This window comes from Fusarium sambucinum, chromosome III, assembly GCF_050947815.1.
Source record: "Fusarium sambucinum isolate potato_lamoka chromosome III, whole genome shotgun sequence".
Taxonomy (NCBI): Eukaryota; Fungi; Ascomycota; class Sordariomycetes; order Hypocreales; family Nectriaceae; genus Fusarium; species Fusarium sambucinum.
In genome coordinates this window covers 5,045,719-5,061,242 of record NC_139292.1, presented here as the reverse complement: position 1 = coordinate 5,061,242, position 15,524 = coordinate 5,045,719, and the positions used below count along the sequence as shown (strand labels likewise).

The following is a 15,524-nucleotide window of genomic DNA, read 5'->3' as shown; positions in this document are numbered from 1 at the left end:
GCTTGCCGTGGTTATGAGGCGGCCGTTGATTTTTGCCTTGTACCTGAGTCTTGGTATCTAATGGGAATAGAACCAAGCTATAAACGCAGGCTACGACTTTTGGGCTGTTCTGCAGGCTGCAGAAGGAACAGTGTGGCTCTTGATACCAGACCACCTAATGTCTTAAAGCCTCCCACAAGTGCGACGGTTAGTAGTTAGTTCCCAGGTATCAGTGGATATACTTCGTGGCAGTCTATATAATGGCAACTAGCCGCACGTTGATTAATGGTTCTTCATCTAACGGCATTCCTGAGATGTTAGCTTTTGGGCGTTTTACTATCAATGGTTTATGATGAATTCTTGGTAAGTAAAGTCACAATAATGGTTCCGATTGAGTTTTATAGCTCTATTACTCGCATCATATTGTAATACCACGATCTAGACATATAAGTATTTCACCGCCAATTCCCTACGTCTTGATACCGACTCTTGTCTTTTATACTATGATATCTAACGCCATATTGATCTGCCTCATTCCTGCCCTTCTCTTCTTCTTCGCATGTCACTTTATCAACAAGACAAAGTCTTCTTGGCGAAAATAAACGTGACACGCGGGGTAATAATAAGCCTTGCCGCAAGAGAAGGATGGATGACATTCGGAACAATCCTACACTGCTGCAGGATAGCGTCATGATTCAACTTTAAAAGCTGAGTTTAATTGTCCCTGTCGATCCTTATAGTGTGTTTTAAATGTTGACCAGATGTAATTACGACCTGGTTGTCGGATTGATTACCATTAGATAGGTGAAACGCTTTAGCAGATGCTTGATATAAGTTGTAAGGCAAACCGCAAACTTTTAATATCTGAGGTATCGAGATAACCAACATTCATCCAATCATGCACGCCCTATTTTTGTTTGTCACCCTGCATTCATAATGGATACTAGATGACTTGTAATCGAGTCTCAAGATTTGTCCTATAGCAAAGGTCAAGGGAGGCTCACAATGAAGATTGTTGCAATGCATATCGGATCATTGCATGATTGACTGAACGCGCTGCAGTAAGGGCTACCTGCATAAGGTTCGACCTTAAAACCCCACCATCTTTAAGGTGAAAGACCATCAGAATTCACCTTCAAGTCATATCATTTCTGGTGTTTGCTTTGATGTTGTCGTTACCACAAGATTACATCATCCCAACCCCAGACAGCCTTAACATGACGGTGTTTTACTGCATTGACAGCCTGGACAGGGGTCCCTTCTGGGTCGCGCAATTGGAGAAACTGGAGAATCAAGCATTGATTGGACGGGAGTCATTTTTCTTAGCTCGAAACCCGCGTCATTTTGCTCAAGTGGCAAAGCCGAGTACGGTCCATGATTGGACGAATAGCACTCCTTCCACCAGCCTCACTGTGGCGGCAACGAGGCTTCCGCACCTTTGTAGGGGAATGGCCCCCCCTCCTCCCCCGAAACCGAAACTGAAGAGGATCCCAAGGCCTAAACCCAACACCATCTCCATCTGGCAGCCTGGTCACGCGCATTGCCCACCTCAATCCGCAATTCTCGACAGCCTCAAACGGTCCCTCGATATAGTCCGGACCCTGACTTTCGATCACCAAACAATACTAGCCGACTTCGCTTCGCAACCCAACGTACTTTACCGACGCTTTGGTTCTGTACCTTCTCGTTCGGCTTCGTCGCCCGGCGTAGCCATCCGCCTGTCCTGTCGTTGTCGCGCTTTCATTTTCCCGCGGATTGCTTCCGTGGCGTGTCGCCAATTCTGGTTGTCCAACCCACCCCCGATCCGCCGACTTCGCCAGCGCCTCATCTCGAGCTTAGTATAATCATTGATTGTATGGCGCATTGATGGGCCTTTCACTCGCTCGAATTTGTTCTATTTCCCTATAGATATCCCGACTCTTGCGTCGCAGCGCATTCCGGCCCCCGTATCTCGCTCGCATCATCATCATCGGCGTCACCATCATCCACTGGGCGGGTATATACTGACATACCCACTGTCGCGCCTCGTCTGCGCGCAACCTGAGAAATCGTGGCGGCTCTCACCATTTTGACTTCAAACGAACCGTCGGAGCTGTCCTTGCAACAGCATCTCGAACTTGCCCCGGATTTGGCTGCGTATACGAATCTCTCTGCCGAGGGAGAGTCCGAGTCTTTGATGATGGCACAGCCCGTGCCTCATCAGCCCACCGATCGAAAGCGCGTCAAGGTCTACGAGCTTCGCAACAATGACTGGTTTGACAGAGGCACTGGCTTCTGTAGCGCGAGCTTCGAGACTGTACGTCATTCATACCCATGTCGCCATCTTTGCGCTCGAATATCATGCTGACTGATATGCCCTGTAGCTTGACGATGGTCGCAAAGATCCGCGCGTCGTCGTCGAATCAGAAGATCACCCCGACCGTCTCCTATTAGAAACAAAGATTCAGAAAGAAGATGGATTTCAGAAACAGCAAGGCACGTCCACATGTCTGATATGCGCTCTACAAACGTCATGTGTCTAACCTGACTCGCAGATACCCTGATCGTGTGGCAGGAACCCAGCAGTGGTGTCGATATGGCATTGAGCTTCCAAGAAGCAGAAGGATGCGCATTAATCTGGTTTGTTTCATTAATTAACAGTGTCCAGCATATTCGCTAATGCGTGGTAGGCGTTTCGTGAGCAACGTCCAACAAACCTTTCATAACCATTTACCTGGCGCTGGTATGCAGTCCCATGTTCTATGGAGGAGCACGTTGCTAATACTTTATCTGCAGACGATGGCCTTTCCGATGATCTTGCCATCGACGTTCCGCCAGCTATCAACTTGCCCAACGCCGAACTGGGAAATCTTGGCGACATCGACTCAACTATGCGAATGATGAACACTACAGCTAACGGCAGAGACGCGCTGGCCAAGGCAATCATGGCTGAAGATTTTATTGGCAAGATCGTTCCATTGGTTGAGATGGCTGAAGACCTAGAGAGCCTTCAAGACTTGCACCGACTTTGCAACATCATGAAGACAGTTATTCTTCTCAACGACACGTCGATCATTGAGCACGCGGTATCGGATGAATGTGTTTTGGGTGTTGTTGGCGCGCTAGAGTACGACCCTGACTTTCCTAGTCATAAAGCCAACCATCGACACTGGTTGGGTAATCAGGGCCGCTACAAGGAAGTCGTTCCGATTGAAGATGAACAAATCCGCAGGAAAATCCACCAAACATACAGACTGCAGTACTTGAAAGACGTGGTTCTTGCCCGTATTCTCGACGACCCCACGTTTTCAGTTCTCAATTCCCTCATCTTTTTCAACCAGGTCGACATTGTTCAGCATCTGCAAGCAAATGCCGCTTTTCTCAACGAGCTCTTCGGTATCTTCAGTCTTTCAAACAACGACCAGAAGAGGAAGAAGGAAGCAGTGCTCTTTATTCAGCAATGCTGCGCTATAGCAAAAAACATTCAACCACCAGCGCGTCAGACATTATACAACAATTTCCTTGCTCATGGACTTTTACAAGTCATTAATTTCGGATTGCGGCATCATGATGTTGGCGTTCGGGTTGGAGCTACTGATATTCTGATATCCATCATCGATCACGATCCTCAAATGATTCGACAAACATTATATCGCCAAGTACATGAGAAAGTGACCCCTCTCACCGATTCTTTGATCGACCTTCTTCTTGTCGAGGTTGATCTTGGCGTGAAATCTCAAATATCAGAAGCGCTCAAGGTTCTTCTAGACCCCGGCCCCCAGCAACTCCAAAATGAGAATTTCCAGAAAGCCAACGGTGAGCTTTACAGCCAAGAAATGCTACAGGCCTCTACTGACCCCCGACAAGAGGTTTTTCTACACGCCTTTTACGCGGATTCTGCACCAAAGCTGTTCAAGCCACTGGCCGACTTGGAAAAGCGAACCGATATGAACTTCAGCGTTCAGCAAGCGTCAATGTTTACATATCTCATAGACATTCTCACATTCTTCATTCGTCAGCATGCAGTACGTGTCAAGTTTTATGTCATGGGTCATGATATCGTCAAGCGCGTCTCCCAGCTGCTTGGATGCCCCGAGAAATTCTTACGATTAGGTTTGTGATGATTATGCCTCCTCGTGTGACTTTCGCTAACCTGTGCAGTCGCAATTCGCTTTTTCCGCTCAATAATCGGAATGCAAGATGAGTTCTACATTAAGCATCTCACGGAGAAGCAAGTGCTGGGGCCTATTCTTGAAGTACTTATTGGAACTATGCCTCGGGACAATCTATTGGCATCGGCATGCCTTGAGTTCTTTGAGTTCATTAAGAAGGAGAATGTTAAAGATGTCATCAAGTATCTTGTGGTCAACCACAGAGACCAACTGATGACTCTGAGCTATATGCCTACATTCCGAGATATCGTCCTTCGTTACGATCAAACTAGAGGTTACACATCAAACGTTGATTACTTTATGGAGGGCGAAGATGAGATGGGAAGAAGACCACCACCCAACACAAGATTGATGGAACAGATCACCGTCGACCAAGAACAAGAGGAATATTGGGCAGGATCTGACAATGAAGAAGAAGAGGACAATTCAAGCAAGGATGGAGAAAAGACGCCGTCTACGAATGGATCTATCACCTCCAAGCTTCTCGTTGATTACGCTTCCGACGAGGAGACGGACGAAAACGCCGACCCCGAGGCAACGCCAGACAGCCACAGCGATGTAGCATCAGATGCCGTGGGCTCGCCGATCGACTCGAGTCTAGGAGGTGGTGTTCCACCACCAGAGCGGCTTTCAGAGAAACGTCGACGTGAAGAGGAGGAAGATGACGACGAAATCGGCAAGCTGATGCACAACAAGCGACGCAATAGCAGCGGCTCTATCAGCTCGGTCTCTAGTAACCCTCGAGGCTTGACAAAACGAAAAAGCTTCACTGCCGGCTCTACCAGCGGAAGCAGTAAGAAGATCGCGATTAGTCTTTCTTCCGGCTTAAAAACAGGCAGCGGCCCAGGGTCGAACGAGGAGTCGTAAACATTACTCTTGACTGCTTTCGGCGATGGCGTACCGGTTGTTGGTCTTTTTTATTTGGTATTCATGAAATTGGGGCGCAGACACGAGGTCTCGCCTCTACATAACTACATTTGGCAAGTACCTCTACTTGCCAGCTCAGGGATGGGCAGGCGGAGAGAACAGGCGTTGTATTGAAATATATCGGTGGCATAAAGCCACTATATTCTTGGTTTTTCTATCTTTGCTTTGCTTCAGCCCTCGCATCATCCTTTGACTAGGCATGTTCGGGGGATGATGACATTGCTTGGTCTAGTCTAATGGGGTTCTGTCTGGACCGAGATTCTCCCCCTCTTTTTGGGCGATAGAGTCGTCGAGAAGCGACGGCAATGGTATCTGACATGGCATGGTGAAAGAAATGGGATTTCCAAGTCGAGATTGGCAGGATCGTTGAGATAGGGTGACTTTTTTTCACGAGATGCGGACTGCTAGCTGAGCAGGGGCCGTGGTGAATTGAGAAGGGTTTGCTGTGTCATGTTGAGTTGTGTATTATACTCTTTATGACTTGCATAGCTCTTGCGTGTCAAGCGAAGAGTCGGGTCGGTTAGGGGACGCTGAGGACATAACTTGTGCCGATGCCAGACACTCGTAACGAAGAAATGAAAAAGACCCGTTTGAAGATAAACTTTTCTCTACCATTTTGCAATCCTTGACCTAATTTAGGTAATTCAAGTCATAAAGTAATATCATAACACTGGCCACTTCGACTTCTTCAACGCCTATCTAAACTTTCCCAATCTCGCTCTGGCTCTCCCTGGCCTTAAGCTACTCGCTATAAAGAGATTTGAAGGTCTCAGGAAAGCATCTCTATCTAGTAGTTCGTCCACAACTTCAGCTAGCCCCTCTTGTGTAGTCTATGCCACTTCTCGTAGCCGTCAATCATATGTTGCGTTATGTTACGGGGCGTCCTCTCGAGCACAACAGTCAAATCAGCCATTGTAAGCTCAAGCCTCTCGTTCTCATCCTCATCATAACGCTCCTGCACGATCATGCAGGTTTCGTCGCAAATGGCCTTGATTTCGGCACCTGAGTACCCCTCAGCAAGACGAGAGAGCTTAGGGATATCAACATCGGGTGCAAGTGGTAGACCACGTAGATGAACCTTGAAAATGGCTTCCCGGGTGGTCTCGTCAGGAGGTCCGACGTAGAGGAGTTGATCGAAACGGCCAGGTCGCATCAGGGCAGGATCCATAGATTCAGGACGGTTGGTCGCAGCGAGGATAAGCACGCCCGAAAGGGCCTCAAAACCGTCCATCTCGGTCAGAAGGGTGGTAAGCATGTTGACTGCGCCAGTGCTGCGAGAAGCAGCACCACTTCCTGTTCGTTGACCGCCGATGGAGTCGATTTCATCAAAGAAGATGATGGAAGGAGCTGCATTGCTGGCACGCTCGAAGAGAGTTCGGACCGCACGTTCAGTCTCTCCAACATACATGTTAAGAAGCTCTGCACCTTTGACTGCGAAGAAGTTGAAGCCGGATTCTGTGGCAGCAGCTTGGGCAGATAGAGTTTTGGAGCAACCAGGGGGGCCATAAAGAAGAAGACCCTTTGGTGGAGGGCGAAGTGACCGTTCGGGATTCTTGGTATACTTGATCATCCGGTTGAGCACCTTCTTCAGAACTTCTTGGCCACCGACATCTTGCCAATGGATGGTAGGAGGGTTCAGGTTGATATCACGCATAGCCGTGGGGCGAACGGCCTTTTTAGCTTTATTGATATCCGATGCCTCCAAGAAATACTCTCCATCCGATGGTTTATCAACGCCTGCTTCTCGCAGTCGAATTCCCATGTCATATACGGCCTTTGTGCACAGCATTTCGAGATCAAATGGGCTGTATGCGTGTGTCCTCTGTGCTAGATCCAACAAAACCGACTGTTTTTCCGCTAGGTTGATGGGTAGATCGAGGAACTCGAGAATCTCAAGTCTCTCTTGGATCTTGGGAATAGGTAGTGGGACATGGTTTGCAAATCGAGTTGAACCCCGGAGTGGTTCTGGAATGTCAGTAAGGAAGTCGGAGCACGTAGCCACAACAACAACTTGGGGCAGAGAATTGTTTGACAGTGCGCTTGCAGCAAGATCATCCAGCTCATCATGCAATAGTGCAATAACGGAATCATGATTAGAGCGGTCCTTGTTGATCAAGTTCTGAAGATCGTCAATCAAGATCATGCTTGGTTGTTGACTCTGCGCAAGTTTGAAAGTTTCTCTTATACTTGCAAGTTTATCTGATGGCTTGATCCAATGGACTTTGCCCCATTTTGTTGCAGCAATACGATCCAGAATGAATGTCTTTCCTGTGCCGTGACCACCGTGAATCACAAACGCACAGGATTTTCTCTCGCGTTTTATGATAATGTTCGTCCTGAAGGCAGCAAGGAAATTGTTAAGGGCCTTGAGCTGGGGAACCATTCCAGGGACACCCGTTACGATCAACTCGCCGCCGCTCTGTGCATCGACCTCCGCATCTGCCGCTTCCTTGTCTACAACCGTGATGGTTGTCGAGCTGGGGTCAAACCTTGCCAAACTGTTGGTCTGCGAGTTCACGGATATGACCTTGAAATTTCGTCGCCATTTGCTGCTAAGTGTTGCCTCCACAACCATTCCGGGAAACAGAAGTTCAGCACGTACTTGGAGAGAGTTAGTCATGTCTTCTTATCTTTTTCCAGAATATTCCTCTGGGCGATCTCCTTACCAAAAGCGGGTGCGGTTAGCATCTCCCACGATGGCTTATACTTTGCTGCTTTCTCGAATTCCTCTAATCGCTCAAGGTCATCCGAGGTTTTGTCTGTTTTCTCGGTCACATCTTGCACAACCACCTCATCTGCGTTGGGCGTCGTTCCTGCAAGTGATATGCGAATGAGGTCGCCGATCTTGAAACCTGAAGCTTCTTGGAATGCCCTCGTCATGACGACGACGTTTGGGCTGAGATTCTTTTCCTTTATACTCCATAGCGAGGCTTCTCGCTGTAGCTCTTGTTGTTGTTGAGGGTCATCTTCCCTGACCGAGTCCTTTGTCGCGGCGCTTTCTAGCCTTGTGAGTATACAGTGCTTTCCGACTTCTAAGGTGCCGTTCAGTGAGAGTAGTGTCTCTTTGCTCACATAAACACGGGCGGCACCTTGAAGACTCGCTTTTTCGAGACTCGCACTCGCTAAAGGTCTGACCTTGACGTCAATACTTTTGGCGAGCATGACGAAGATGTAGTTGAGTTTAGACTAGAAAAATGGAATTTTAGGAAATTTCTTATAGAGGTTTAGGATAACAGGTCTAAAGTCGATTGTGACTTACCTAAGGTAGATTGTGGAAAAACTGTGACTGGCAGATGCAAGAAAATCTTCCCCCACACCAAGTTAGCAACACAGACGACTTGTATTTATATTCGTCAAAACTTCAAAACTACAGTCAATTCTCAATGACTCACTTTTATAATAAGAATACATACGTAACTTATAGAGCAGCCGCTTAGCTGTACGCACAGCAACGACTAAACTCCAAGATGAACATGTGGGCTATGACTGATAGAAAAAGTGCAACTTCTTCTTCTTCTTCTTCTTCTACCTTGACCATCAATCCAACGAACCAAGCCGAAAACTTGTGTATACTCTATTGGTTAGCAAAGATGTCACCTAGATCTATGATGTATCACCGAAAGAGTCATAAATTCAATAATAAGATGGTATACTTAATGTACGTACGTACAGCTTGGACATGGAGCAGTCTAGTCACAGCGTGTATACTTACTTGCACGTAAAAGAAACGTTGGCCTCTTGAGCTTTAGGATACAAAAATAAACAGCCTAAGAAGTCTTATATAAATAACATAAACCGATCGACTAATTTAGTCTCCTATGCTTCTAGTAGCCAATTTCTAATACCCAATACTCACCTGAATTTTATCTCTCGGGCACTAATGCTCTTAGCCAGGCAATTAGTTTCACAAAAACATTTATTCGCCATGTAATTGTGTATTTCGGCCGAGAATGAAACAAAGTTTAGCCAAGTGGCTATGTTTGATATCTTATTATCGAGTCACAAAATCTACAGAACCATGATAGTAGATATGATACTTTTCAGGGTCCAAAGCCATCAATATGACATGCACAACACAACCCCGCTAAACCATTTTAGATATCGGCCCAATTCCGCAAAAACGGCTTCTCTCCAGGCTTGCTTGCATGGTTATGTACCACCTAATTACTACTGAACCTACAGAACTATCACGAACCTCACTCTCTCCCATGTTTCCTCACAAACGACTGCCCGGATGAATCACTCCAAACGTCTCCCCAACGCTAGGGCGATCCTCATCGTTCGCAATATACTCACTTCCCCTGGCAATAACGTCAATGCCAGATTCTCCACCACCAGCTCGAAACCGAACGAGACAAGATCCGAGACGAAACCCAACTACACTCCAAGACCACGCAGACAACCTCCCACGACAACAAATAATCGGTTCAATAGTGGAAAGAAATCACAATGGCAGTCCTTCTCTCCTCGCGAAGCACAAATTAGCACCACCAAGCATAAGTTAGTGCTCTCTGGTCTTCCCACGACGTTGCTGCCGGCCGATTTTAATCGCCTTGCTGCTGATAAACTCGCCGGTTGGAACGAAATCATCAGTCATGGTACCGCAAATCAATTCACGTAATTTCAATTCGGCAAGCTCACAAAGAATTAGTTCATCAGGAACGTGACCCCTGGACCATGGAGCCTCTCGGCGTATATCATATTACATTCTCCTCATCTGCTGCCGCCAGTCTATATAAAGACAAGATCGAGAGACTCCTTCGTCTTGCCCAAACCAAGTTCCAGAGCAAAAATGGCCTCTGGACGAGCAAGGTCCCCAGTGTACTACTAGACCCAGGAAAAGACCCCGAGAAGGAGTTGGAGCGCTTCACTATCCTTCCAGGCTCTTACCAGGCCCGTATCAAAACGAAACAGAGTCGTGTTCAGGGCAAAATGGCTTGGCAGCATGCCATCGACCAGATCATAAAGAGTTCACATATTAAGACTCTTCGCCCTAGTGCAGTATTGATCGAGCTACCAGAAAAGAGTTTCACGGTTTCAGAGCTCAGGGTCATAATCAACCAAGACGGGACTGAAAGTGGTTATGACTGGGCGACTGAAACTCATATATCCGATCTTTCCAAGGTTATGGATCTAGGCGAGAAGATCTCCCGAAGCACATCGCGGGCACGTAGGAACGACGCCGAGTCCCGCCAGCGAAACAATTCACGTTTCATCATGGTGTGCGAAACTCCAGAGATAGCATGGCGGTTCATTCGGAGCTGGAACCAGCGCATTCTCGAGTACGACCAGGGCGAAGGCGTCGTCTTGCGTAATCGTGTAAAAGCATCATACATTGACATTTAGCGACTGTACGTACATAAGTATATGATAGAGACAAAACAAAACGAGTAAAGAACAACAACGACGACAACAAAAATCTCACTGGTCCTCCCAATACCTTGATTCTCTTTCCCTCCTTGCGGCCAGGCGTTCAACAGCCTCTCTCGCGATGTAGCCGTCTCTGTCTCTGCTTTACTCTGTAATCGTTTGGCAAACGAACACAAACCAACAACATTAACCGCGAACCGCAACCAGACACATAAGGAAAGCAATGTATATTAGACCCAGATCAAAAAACCGAAACTCCAGACCGGATTTGCTCTCTAAGATGGGGTGGAAGGTCGATCAGAGGGAACGAGACATCATCAAAACCCCCTTCGCTATGTCGCGCCTCTCCTTGAATGTGACTGATGTTTGCCGTTCTGCTCAATTCCCAGCCATCCATTCCTCTCTTTCCCTTCCCTCGCATCTCTCCCTGCACGTACGCAAAGTAGGTCGGCTTTCTACACGCATGGTGAACTCTCCAAGCCGCTTTCTCTCTAGCACCTTGACTCATTCAAGGCACTTCCTCTCCCCCAGGTTTACAAAGTTATAAGCTTGATAAAATAAAAAGACGGCAAACGGAGAAATGACAGATAACGGACGCCTTTGGGGTATTCGGTGTTTAACAGCACTTGCTGCCGCCGCTCTCGCTCTTATCGTTGACGTTGACGCCGCTCGCTGCAGGTTGGTCGTTCTTGGAGTTGTCGATAAGTCGCTTCTTGATATCTGCGGCTAGGCTGTAGAAGGCCTTGTCGATGTTGATGTTGCTCTTGGCGGAGACCTCGAGGAAAGGGATGCCCAGCTCATCGGCGAGGGCTTGGCCTTGCTCAGTGGAAACGACGCGCTTCTCCTCCCAATCGCACTTGTTGCCGATTAAAATCTTGTTAACGCCCTCGGTAGCGTGCTGCTCGACGTTTTGGAACCAGGTTCGGATATCTGCAAGAAGATTAGTTCATGTTTTCTTTGTGGTATGCGTGGCTCGAAAATGAATGCGTTGGTTGATTGGTCAAAGGCACCAGGCGAGGCTAGCTGGCCGGCCGGCCATCAGGTAGGAGAGGGGCACAGCAACGAGATATCGTAAAATTTGCACATCGAGCCGAACGGTAGAGAGTAGAGAGACGTACTGTTGAATGAGCGCTCGTCGGTGACGTCGTAGACAAGGAGGATGCCCATGGCACCGCGGTAATAGGCGGTGGTGATAGTGCGGAAACGCTCCTGACCAGCGGTATCCCAGATCTGCAGCTTGACGCGCTTTCCATCGAGCTCAATGGTCCTGATCTTGAAGTCGATGCCGATAGTGGTGATGAATGAAGGGGTGAAGGAGTCTTCGCTGAACCGTAGCAGACAGCACGACTTGCCGACGCCGGAGTCGCCTATCAGGAGCAGCTTAATCTACATGATAACAAAGGGTCAGCGGGTGATATTAAGAGGCGATCGCATGCAGTGAATCAAAGCGACCTGCAGCGCGATGCGAACTGGCATAACATAGTCGTCGTAGTCGTAATATCGAGACAGCCTGAACTCGACTCAAGGGCCGCAGGGGGGGCGGATTGGCGGGCGGTGGGGGGGAATAGATTGGATAGATGGGAAAGAATAGCGTATCGTACCAGGAAATCATAGTTGCGATTACTCGACATGGTTGCGAAAGGTTGAAGTAGCAGAAGGCGCTACAGAGGACGAATGCGACGATGGCGATGAGGTGAGTTCGGATCTGAAGGAGTGAAAGGTTGAGGACGTTGAGGCCTCGTTTGTCCGATGGTAGTAGGTGTAGGTCGTCGAGGGTTGAAGATGGAGATGGAGTTATGGAGTTGGAAATGGGAATGGGAATGGGGAAAGAGACGGGACCAACTAAACACTCTGAGTGGAGGGGGGTCTTTGGCCGTGGGACTAACAAAGGTACTGTACACTTGGCAAGCAGGCACCCAGATAAATACGGCGCAGTGACAATTAGTGAGATAACTACGTGTACAGGGCTCTAATCGCCTCCAAGGCCATCTTTCCATGGTTTTAGGCTGTTACAGGGCCGACATCTGATTTCGGTTGAGTAGGTCTGTTTCAGCGGGCATAAAAGAGTTACGTGTCAGACTGGACTCGATCTCGGTATGCAACGATTGCATTTTTTTTTATCGATTTGGATTACTTATCTAACCAGAAGTTCTGATTGTGACCTTTCAGGATATTCAATTTACTCTCGTCTGACCAATTCACTTGAAACTTGAAGCAGCCAGAGGCATTGATAGAAAATCCATCGCATAAGTCTCAATTATATACGCATCCATCAAACAGTTTCAATTAAATCTTGTACATAGTAACTGTTTATAAAACTGCACATCATTCTATATGGATTCTTAATTGTTTGACTGTTGCAATGCAAATAGCCGAATATTCTGATCAACAACACAACCCTTCTCCCACAGCACAGCGTCTACTTTACTGGGCATCTATCTACAACTCTCCAAAAACACATCTTGGTCTGCCCCTGAGCAACGAATGTTGTGGCGTTTGTCTTCGATGGCTGTACTTGCCTGGGTTTTCTTCCAGGGAATAATAGTCTATGGTTCCACAACGGCTTGTTCCCCTACATAATCGGGCATGGTCCCTCAACTTTTTGCCCCTGGTTCGCGACGTCATCTAAGGAAGCATCATCACAAGACGCACTCATCAAGAGGTCAGCCACGCTTAGTACGTCCCAGCCATGCCACATGGCACACCTTCCACAGCATTATCCGATGATTAGTAGCCGGAGACTACTAAGGTATGGCATCATTTTTGTGTGTACATCTCAAAGCACTCGCGGCAGCTGTCTACATGGAGGCGGCACACAATGCTTCAACACCTAGCCTTAATTCGTAGGCCTAGCCACGATACTGATGTCAATCTGACTTGATGAGAAGCAATGAATGTATCAGAGAAGCAACTCGATTGATATATCGTAAAATGTTACAAAACAAGTGGCCTATAGCCAAGCAACAAATAATCATCCTTTCAAATGTACATCAAGAAACGAAGAAGTATCAAACCCCAAGTCTTAGTCTTCCATCAATCCACGCTTTTCTTACTTCTGGCTGCAAATACCAAAAACCTTCTGGCAACCGCACTCGCAGTGTTTGGCCTTGCGGCCACACTTGCCCCCTCGAGAGCAGCAATCACCAAATCTGCTACCCTCGCAGGTCTGGCCAGTCTCGCCACCGCAGAGACCGTCTTCAGATACCTTTGTGGGGAATGTCTCAGCGGGCAGAGGAGCAGCGATGACAGGAGTATCGCTGAATTTGGTGTTCTTCTCATACTTGTCCCACTTACGAGTCGCGGTCTCTTGGGTGGATTGAGTCTTGGAAGCAGGAATCGAGGCATTGGTTGTAGCAGCAGGTGCCTTGACAGCCTTGGTGGTCTTGCTGGGGACGTCGACGCTGGGCACATCGTAGCTGGGGGCTTTGTAGTCGTTTTCAACAGGCTTGGAGTCCGAATTGGCGTTCTTAACCTCCTTTGTCACGCCAATGGCAATGGCCTTGAATTTTCCGTAGGAAGCAGGGATAGGACCGGGTGCGCCAACATAGTGTTCTTTGCCGCTGAAGGCGGGAGGCCCATCAAAGTCCTTCGCCTTGCAAGCGTCGTTGATTTCCTGGCAGTAGTCGTTCCAGGTATCGCAACCGTAACCGCCGGTGGGAGGAGCATTGTCCCAGCAGTCACCAACTTCGTCCCAACACTTCTTTGCCGCAGCCCAGCAGCCGTCCTGATTTGAGTATTTAGCAAGGGGCTTGCCGCACCAGTTGGCATTCTTGGCCAAGCAGCTCTTAGGAACAAGACCGTCCTTCTGGGTCTTCTTGGTACCAGTCTCCTTGGAAGTGGGATTCCAGACATCAGGCCCGTGAATAGGGTATTCGCCGTGCTCATCGTAGATATTGAAGGTTACGGCGGGGTCTTTCTTGGTGACATAGCCAGGGATACTGGCTTCGTACTTTTCGGGAATCTCAAGAGGACCTTTAGGACCGTTCTCAATGAAGATCTGAGCACAGCTCTGGTAGAACTGAGGGTCGCCGTCGGGAGCACTGTGCAGGGCGAGGATCTCAGGACGGACCAAGTAGTATCCAGAAGGAAGGCCGGTAGGAAGGTTGACAGACAAAAGTCCATTGTTTTCGATGAGACGGTCGACACACCACTTATCCTCCTTGACGTTGTAGCCATCTTCGAAAACCTTGAACCATCCGTCGCCAGCGGCAGAATCAGAAAACATGTCATCGACCTTCTTCATGTAGACGGAGCAAGGACCTCGGTGGCCTTCGGCAATGGCACCCTTCTTGTGGCCGCTGGGAGACTCGCGGAATTGGAAGGTCAGTTGAGCACCACCTGGGGCAGGGCAGATGTACTGAACAGCTTTGCCACCATCCCTACCTGAGAGGTTGTTAGTAACTGGCTCTAGACACGTCGTTTGGTGCTCCTAATATACATACCACAAGCCATGGCAGCTCCGTCAATGGGATAGATAGGGCTGTTGGCAGTGGAGGCATCCTTGGGCTGGCGAACGCAGGTGCCATCGCCCTGATTCTCGCCGTCAATGAAGAGAGTGGTGAAGAGGGTATGGGCATTCGCAGCAGAGGCGAGGCCAATGACAGTAGTAAGAAACTTCATGATGAATGATAAAAGTAGACGTGATAAAGACAAAAGGGAAATGTGCAGAAAACCAGTTTCTGCTAAGGCCGCTTGGGCGGAAGTTGTTGATTGCTGTTGGAAAAAACAGAGAGTGTGTTTGCCTCGATAGGGCAGTAAGGAATGACTGTCAATCAATAAAGGAACGAAATCGAAGAGAAGGAAAAGAGTCGTCAAGCAACTCGAATACACCAAAAGGAAGAAGGATGAAGGTAAAGGTGAGTGTATCACAGACTTCGCGGAGATGCTTGGATATATACATGGATCACCGGCTCTCAACCTAGCCTGGTATCTCTCATCTCACTCGAGCTCAGCTCAGCTCGGGTCAGCCTACAGATCGTATTCCCCCAAGTCGAGCCGGGTCTGATTAGGGTCTAGAAGGTCCTGACATGGATTGTAGTCCCGGCCAAGTTACACTAGAAGCTCAACTTACCAGTGATTTGGTACGTAGGCGACAAA

The 15,524-nt window shown here is 48.2% G+C and overlaps 5 protein-coding genes across 5 annotated transcripts; 2 read left to right on the top strand and 3 right to left on the bottom strand.

The window, feature by feature from the left end:
• Positions 1 to 2,155: 2,155 nt before the first annotated feature.
• On the top strand, positions 2,156 to 4,997 carry FSST1_011868 (component of IIS longevity pathway SMK-1-domain-containing protein; the record flags this gene model as incomplete). The annotated part of the gene is made up of 6 exons (XM_083235040.1): positions 2,156 to 2,275; positions 2,343 to 2,466; positions 2,514 to 2,598; positions 2,649 to 2,701; positions 2,755 to 4,071; positions 4,120 to 4,997. 6 exons carry the CDS (start codon positions 2,156 to 2,158, stop codon positions 4,995 to 4,997), a joined length of 2,577 nt encoding a protein of 858 aa, XP_083081564.1.
• An 871-nt stretch (positions 4,998 to 5,868) lies between these two features.
• On the bottom strand, positions 5,869 to 8,219 carry FSST1_011867 (P-loop containing nucleoside triphosphate hydrolase protein; the record flags this gene model as incomplete). Its single annotated transcript, XM_083235039.1, has 2 exons — positions 5,869 to 7,658; positions 7,724 to 8,219. The coding sequence occupies 2 exons, from the start codon at positions 8,217 to 8,219 to the stop codon at positions 5,869 to 5,871; spliced, it is 2,286 nt and encodes a 761-aa protein (XP_083081563.1).
• A 1,072-nt stretch (positions 8,220 to 9,291) lies between these two features.
• FSST1_011866 (uncharacterized protein) lies at positions 9,292 to 10,403 on the top strand (the record flags this gene model as incomplete). Its single annotated transcript, XM_083235038.1, has 2 exons — positions 9,292 to 9,655; positions 9,709 to 10,403. 2 exons carry the CDS (start codon positions 9,292 to 9,294, stop codon positions 10,401 to 10,403), a joined length of 1,059 nt encoding a protein of 352 aa, XP_083081562.1.
• A 640-nt stretch (positions 10,404 to 11,043) lies between these two features.
• On the bottom strand, positions 11,044 to 12,058 carry FSST1_011865 (Rab family GTPase SEC4; the record flags this gene model as incomplete). Its single annotated transcript, XM_083235037.1, has 3 exons — positions 11,044 to 11,357; positions 11,546 to 11,813; positions 12,029 to 12,058. The coding sequence occupies 3 exons, from the start codon at positions 12,056 to 12,058 to the stop codon at positions 11,044 to 11,046; spliced, it is 612 nt and encodes a 203-aa protein (XP_083081561.1).
• Positions 12,059 to 13,476: 1,418 nt separating this feature from the next.
• FSST1_011864 (glycosyl hydrolase family 61-domain-containing protein) lies at positions 13,477 to 15,047 on the bottom strand (the record flags this gene model as incomplete). Its single annotated transcript, XM_083235035.1, has 2 exons — positions 13,477 to 14,810; positions 14,870 to 15,047. 2 exons carry the CDS (start codon positions 15,045 to 15,047, stop codon positions 13,477 to 13,479), a joined length of 1,512 nt encoding a protein of 503 aa, XP_083081560.1.
• Between the last annotated feature and the right edge of the window lie 477 nt (positions 15,048 to 15,524).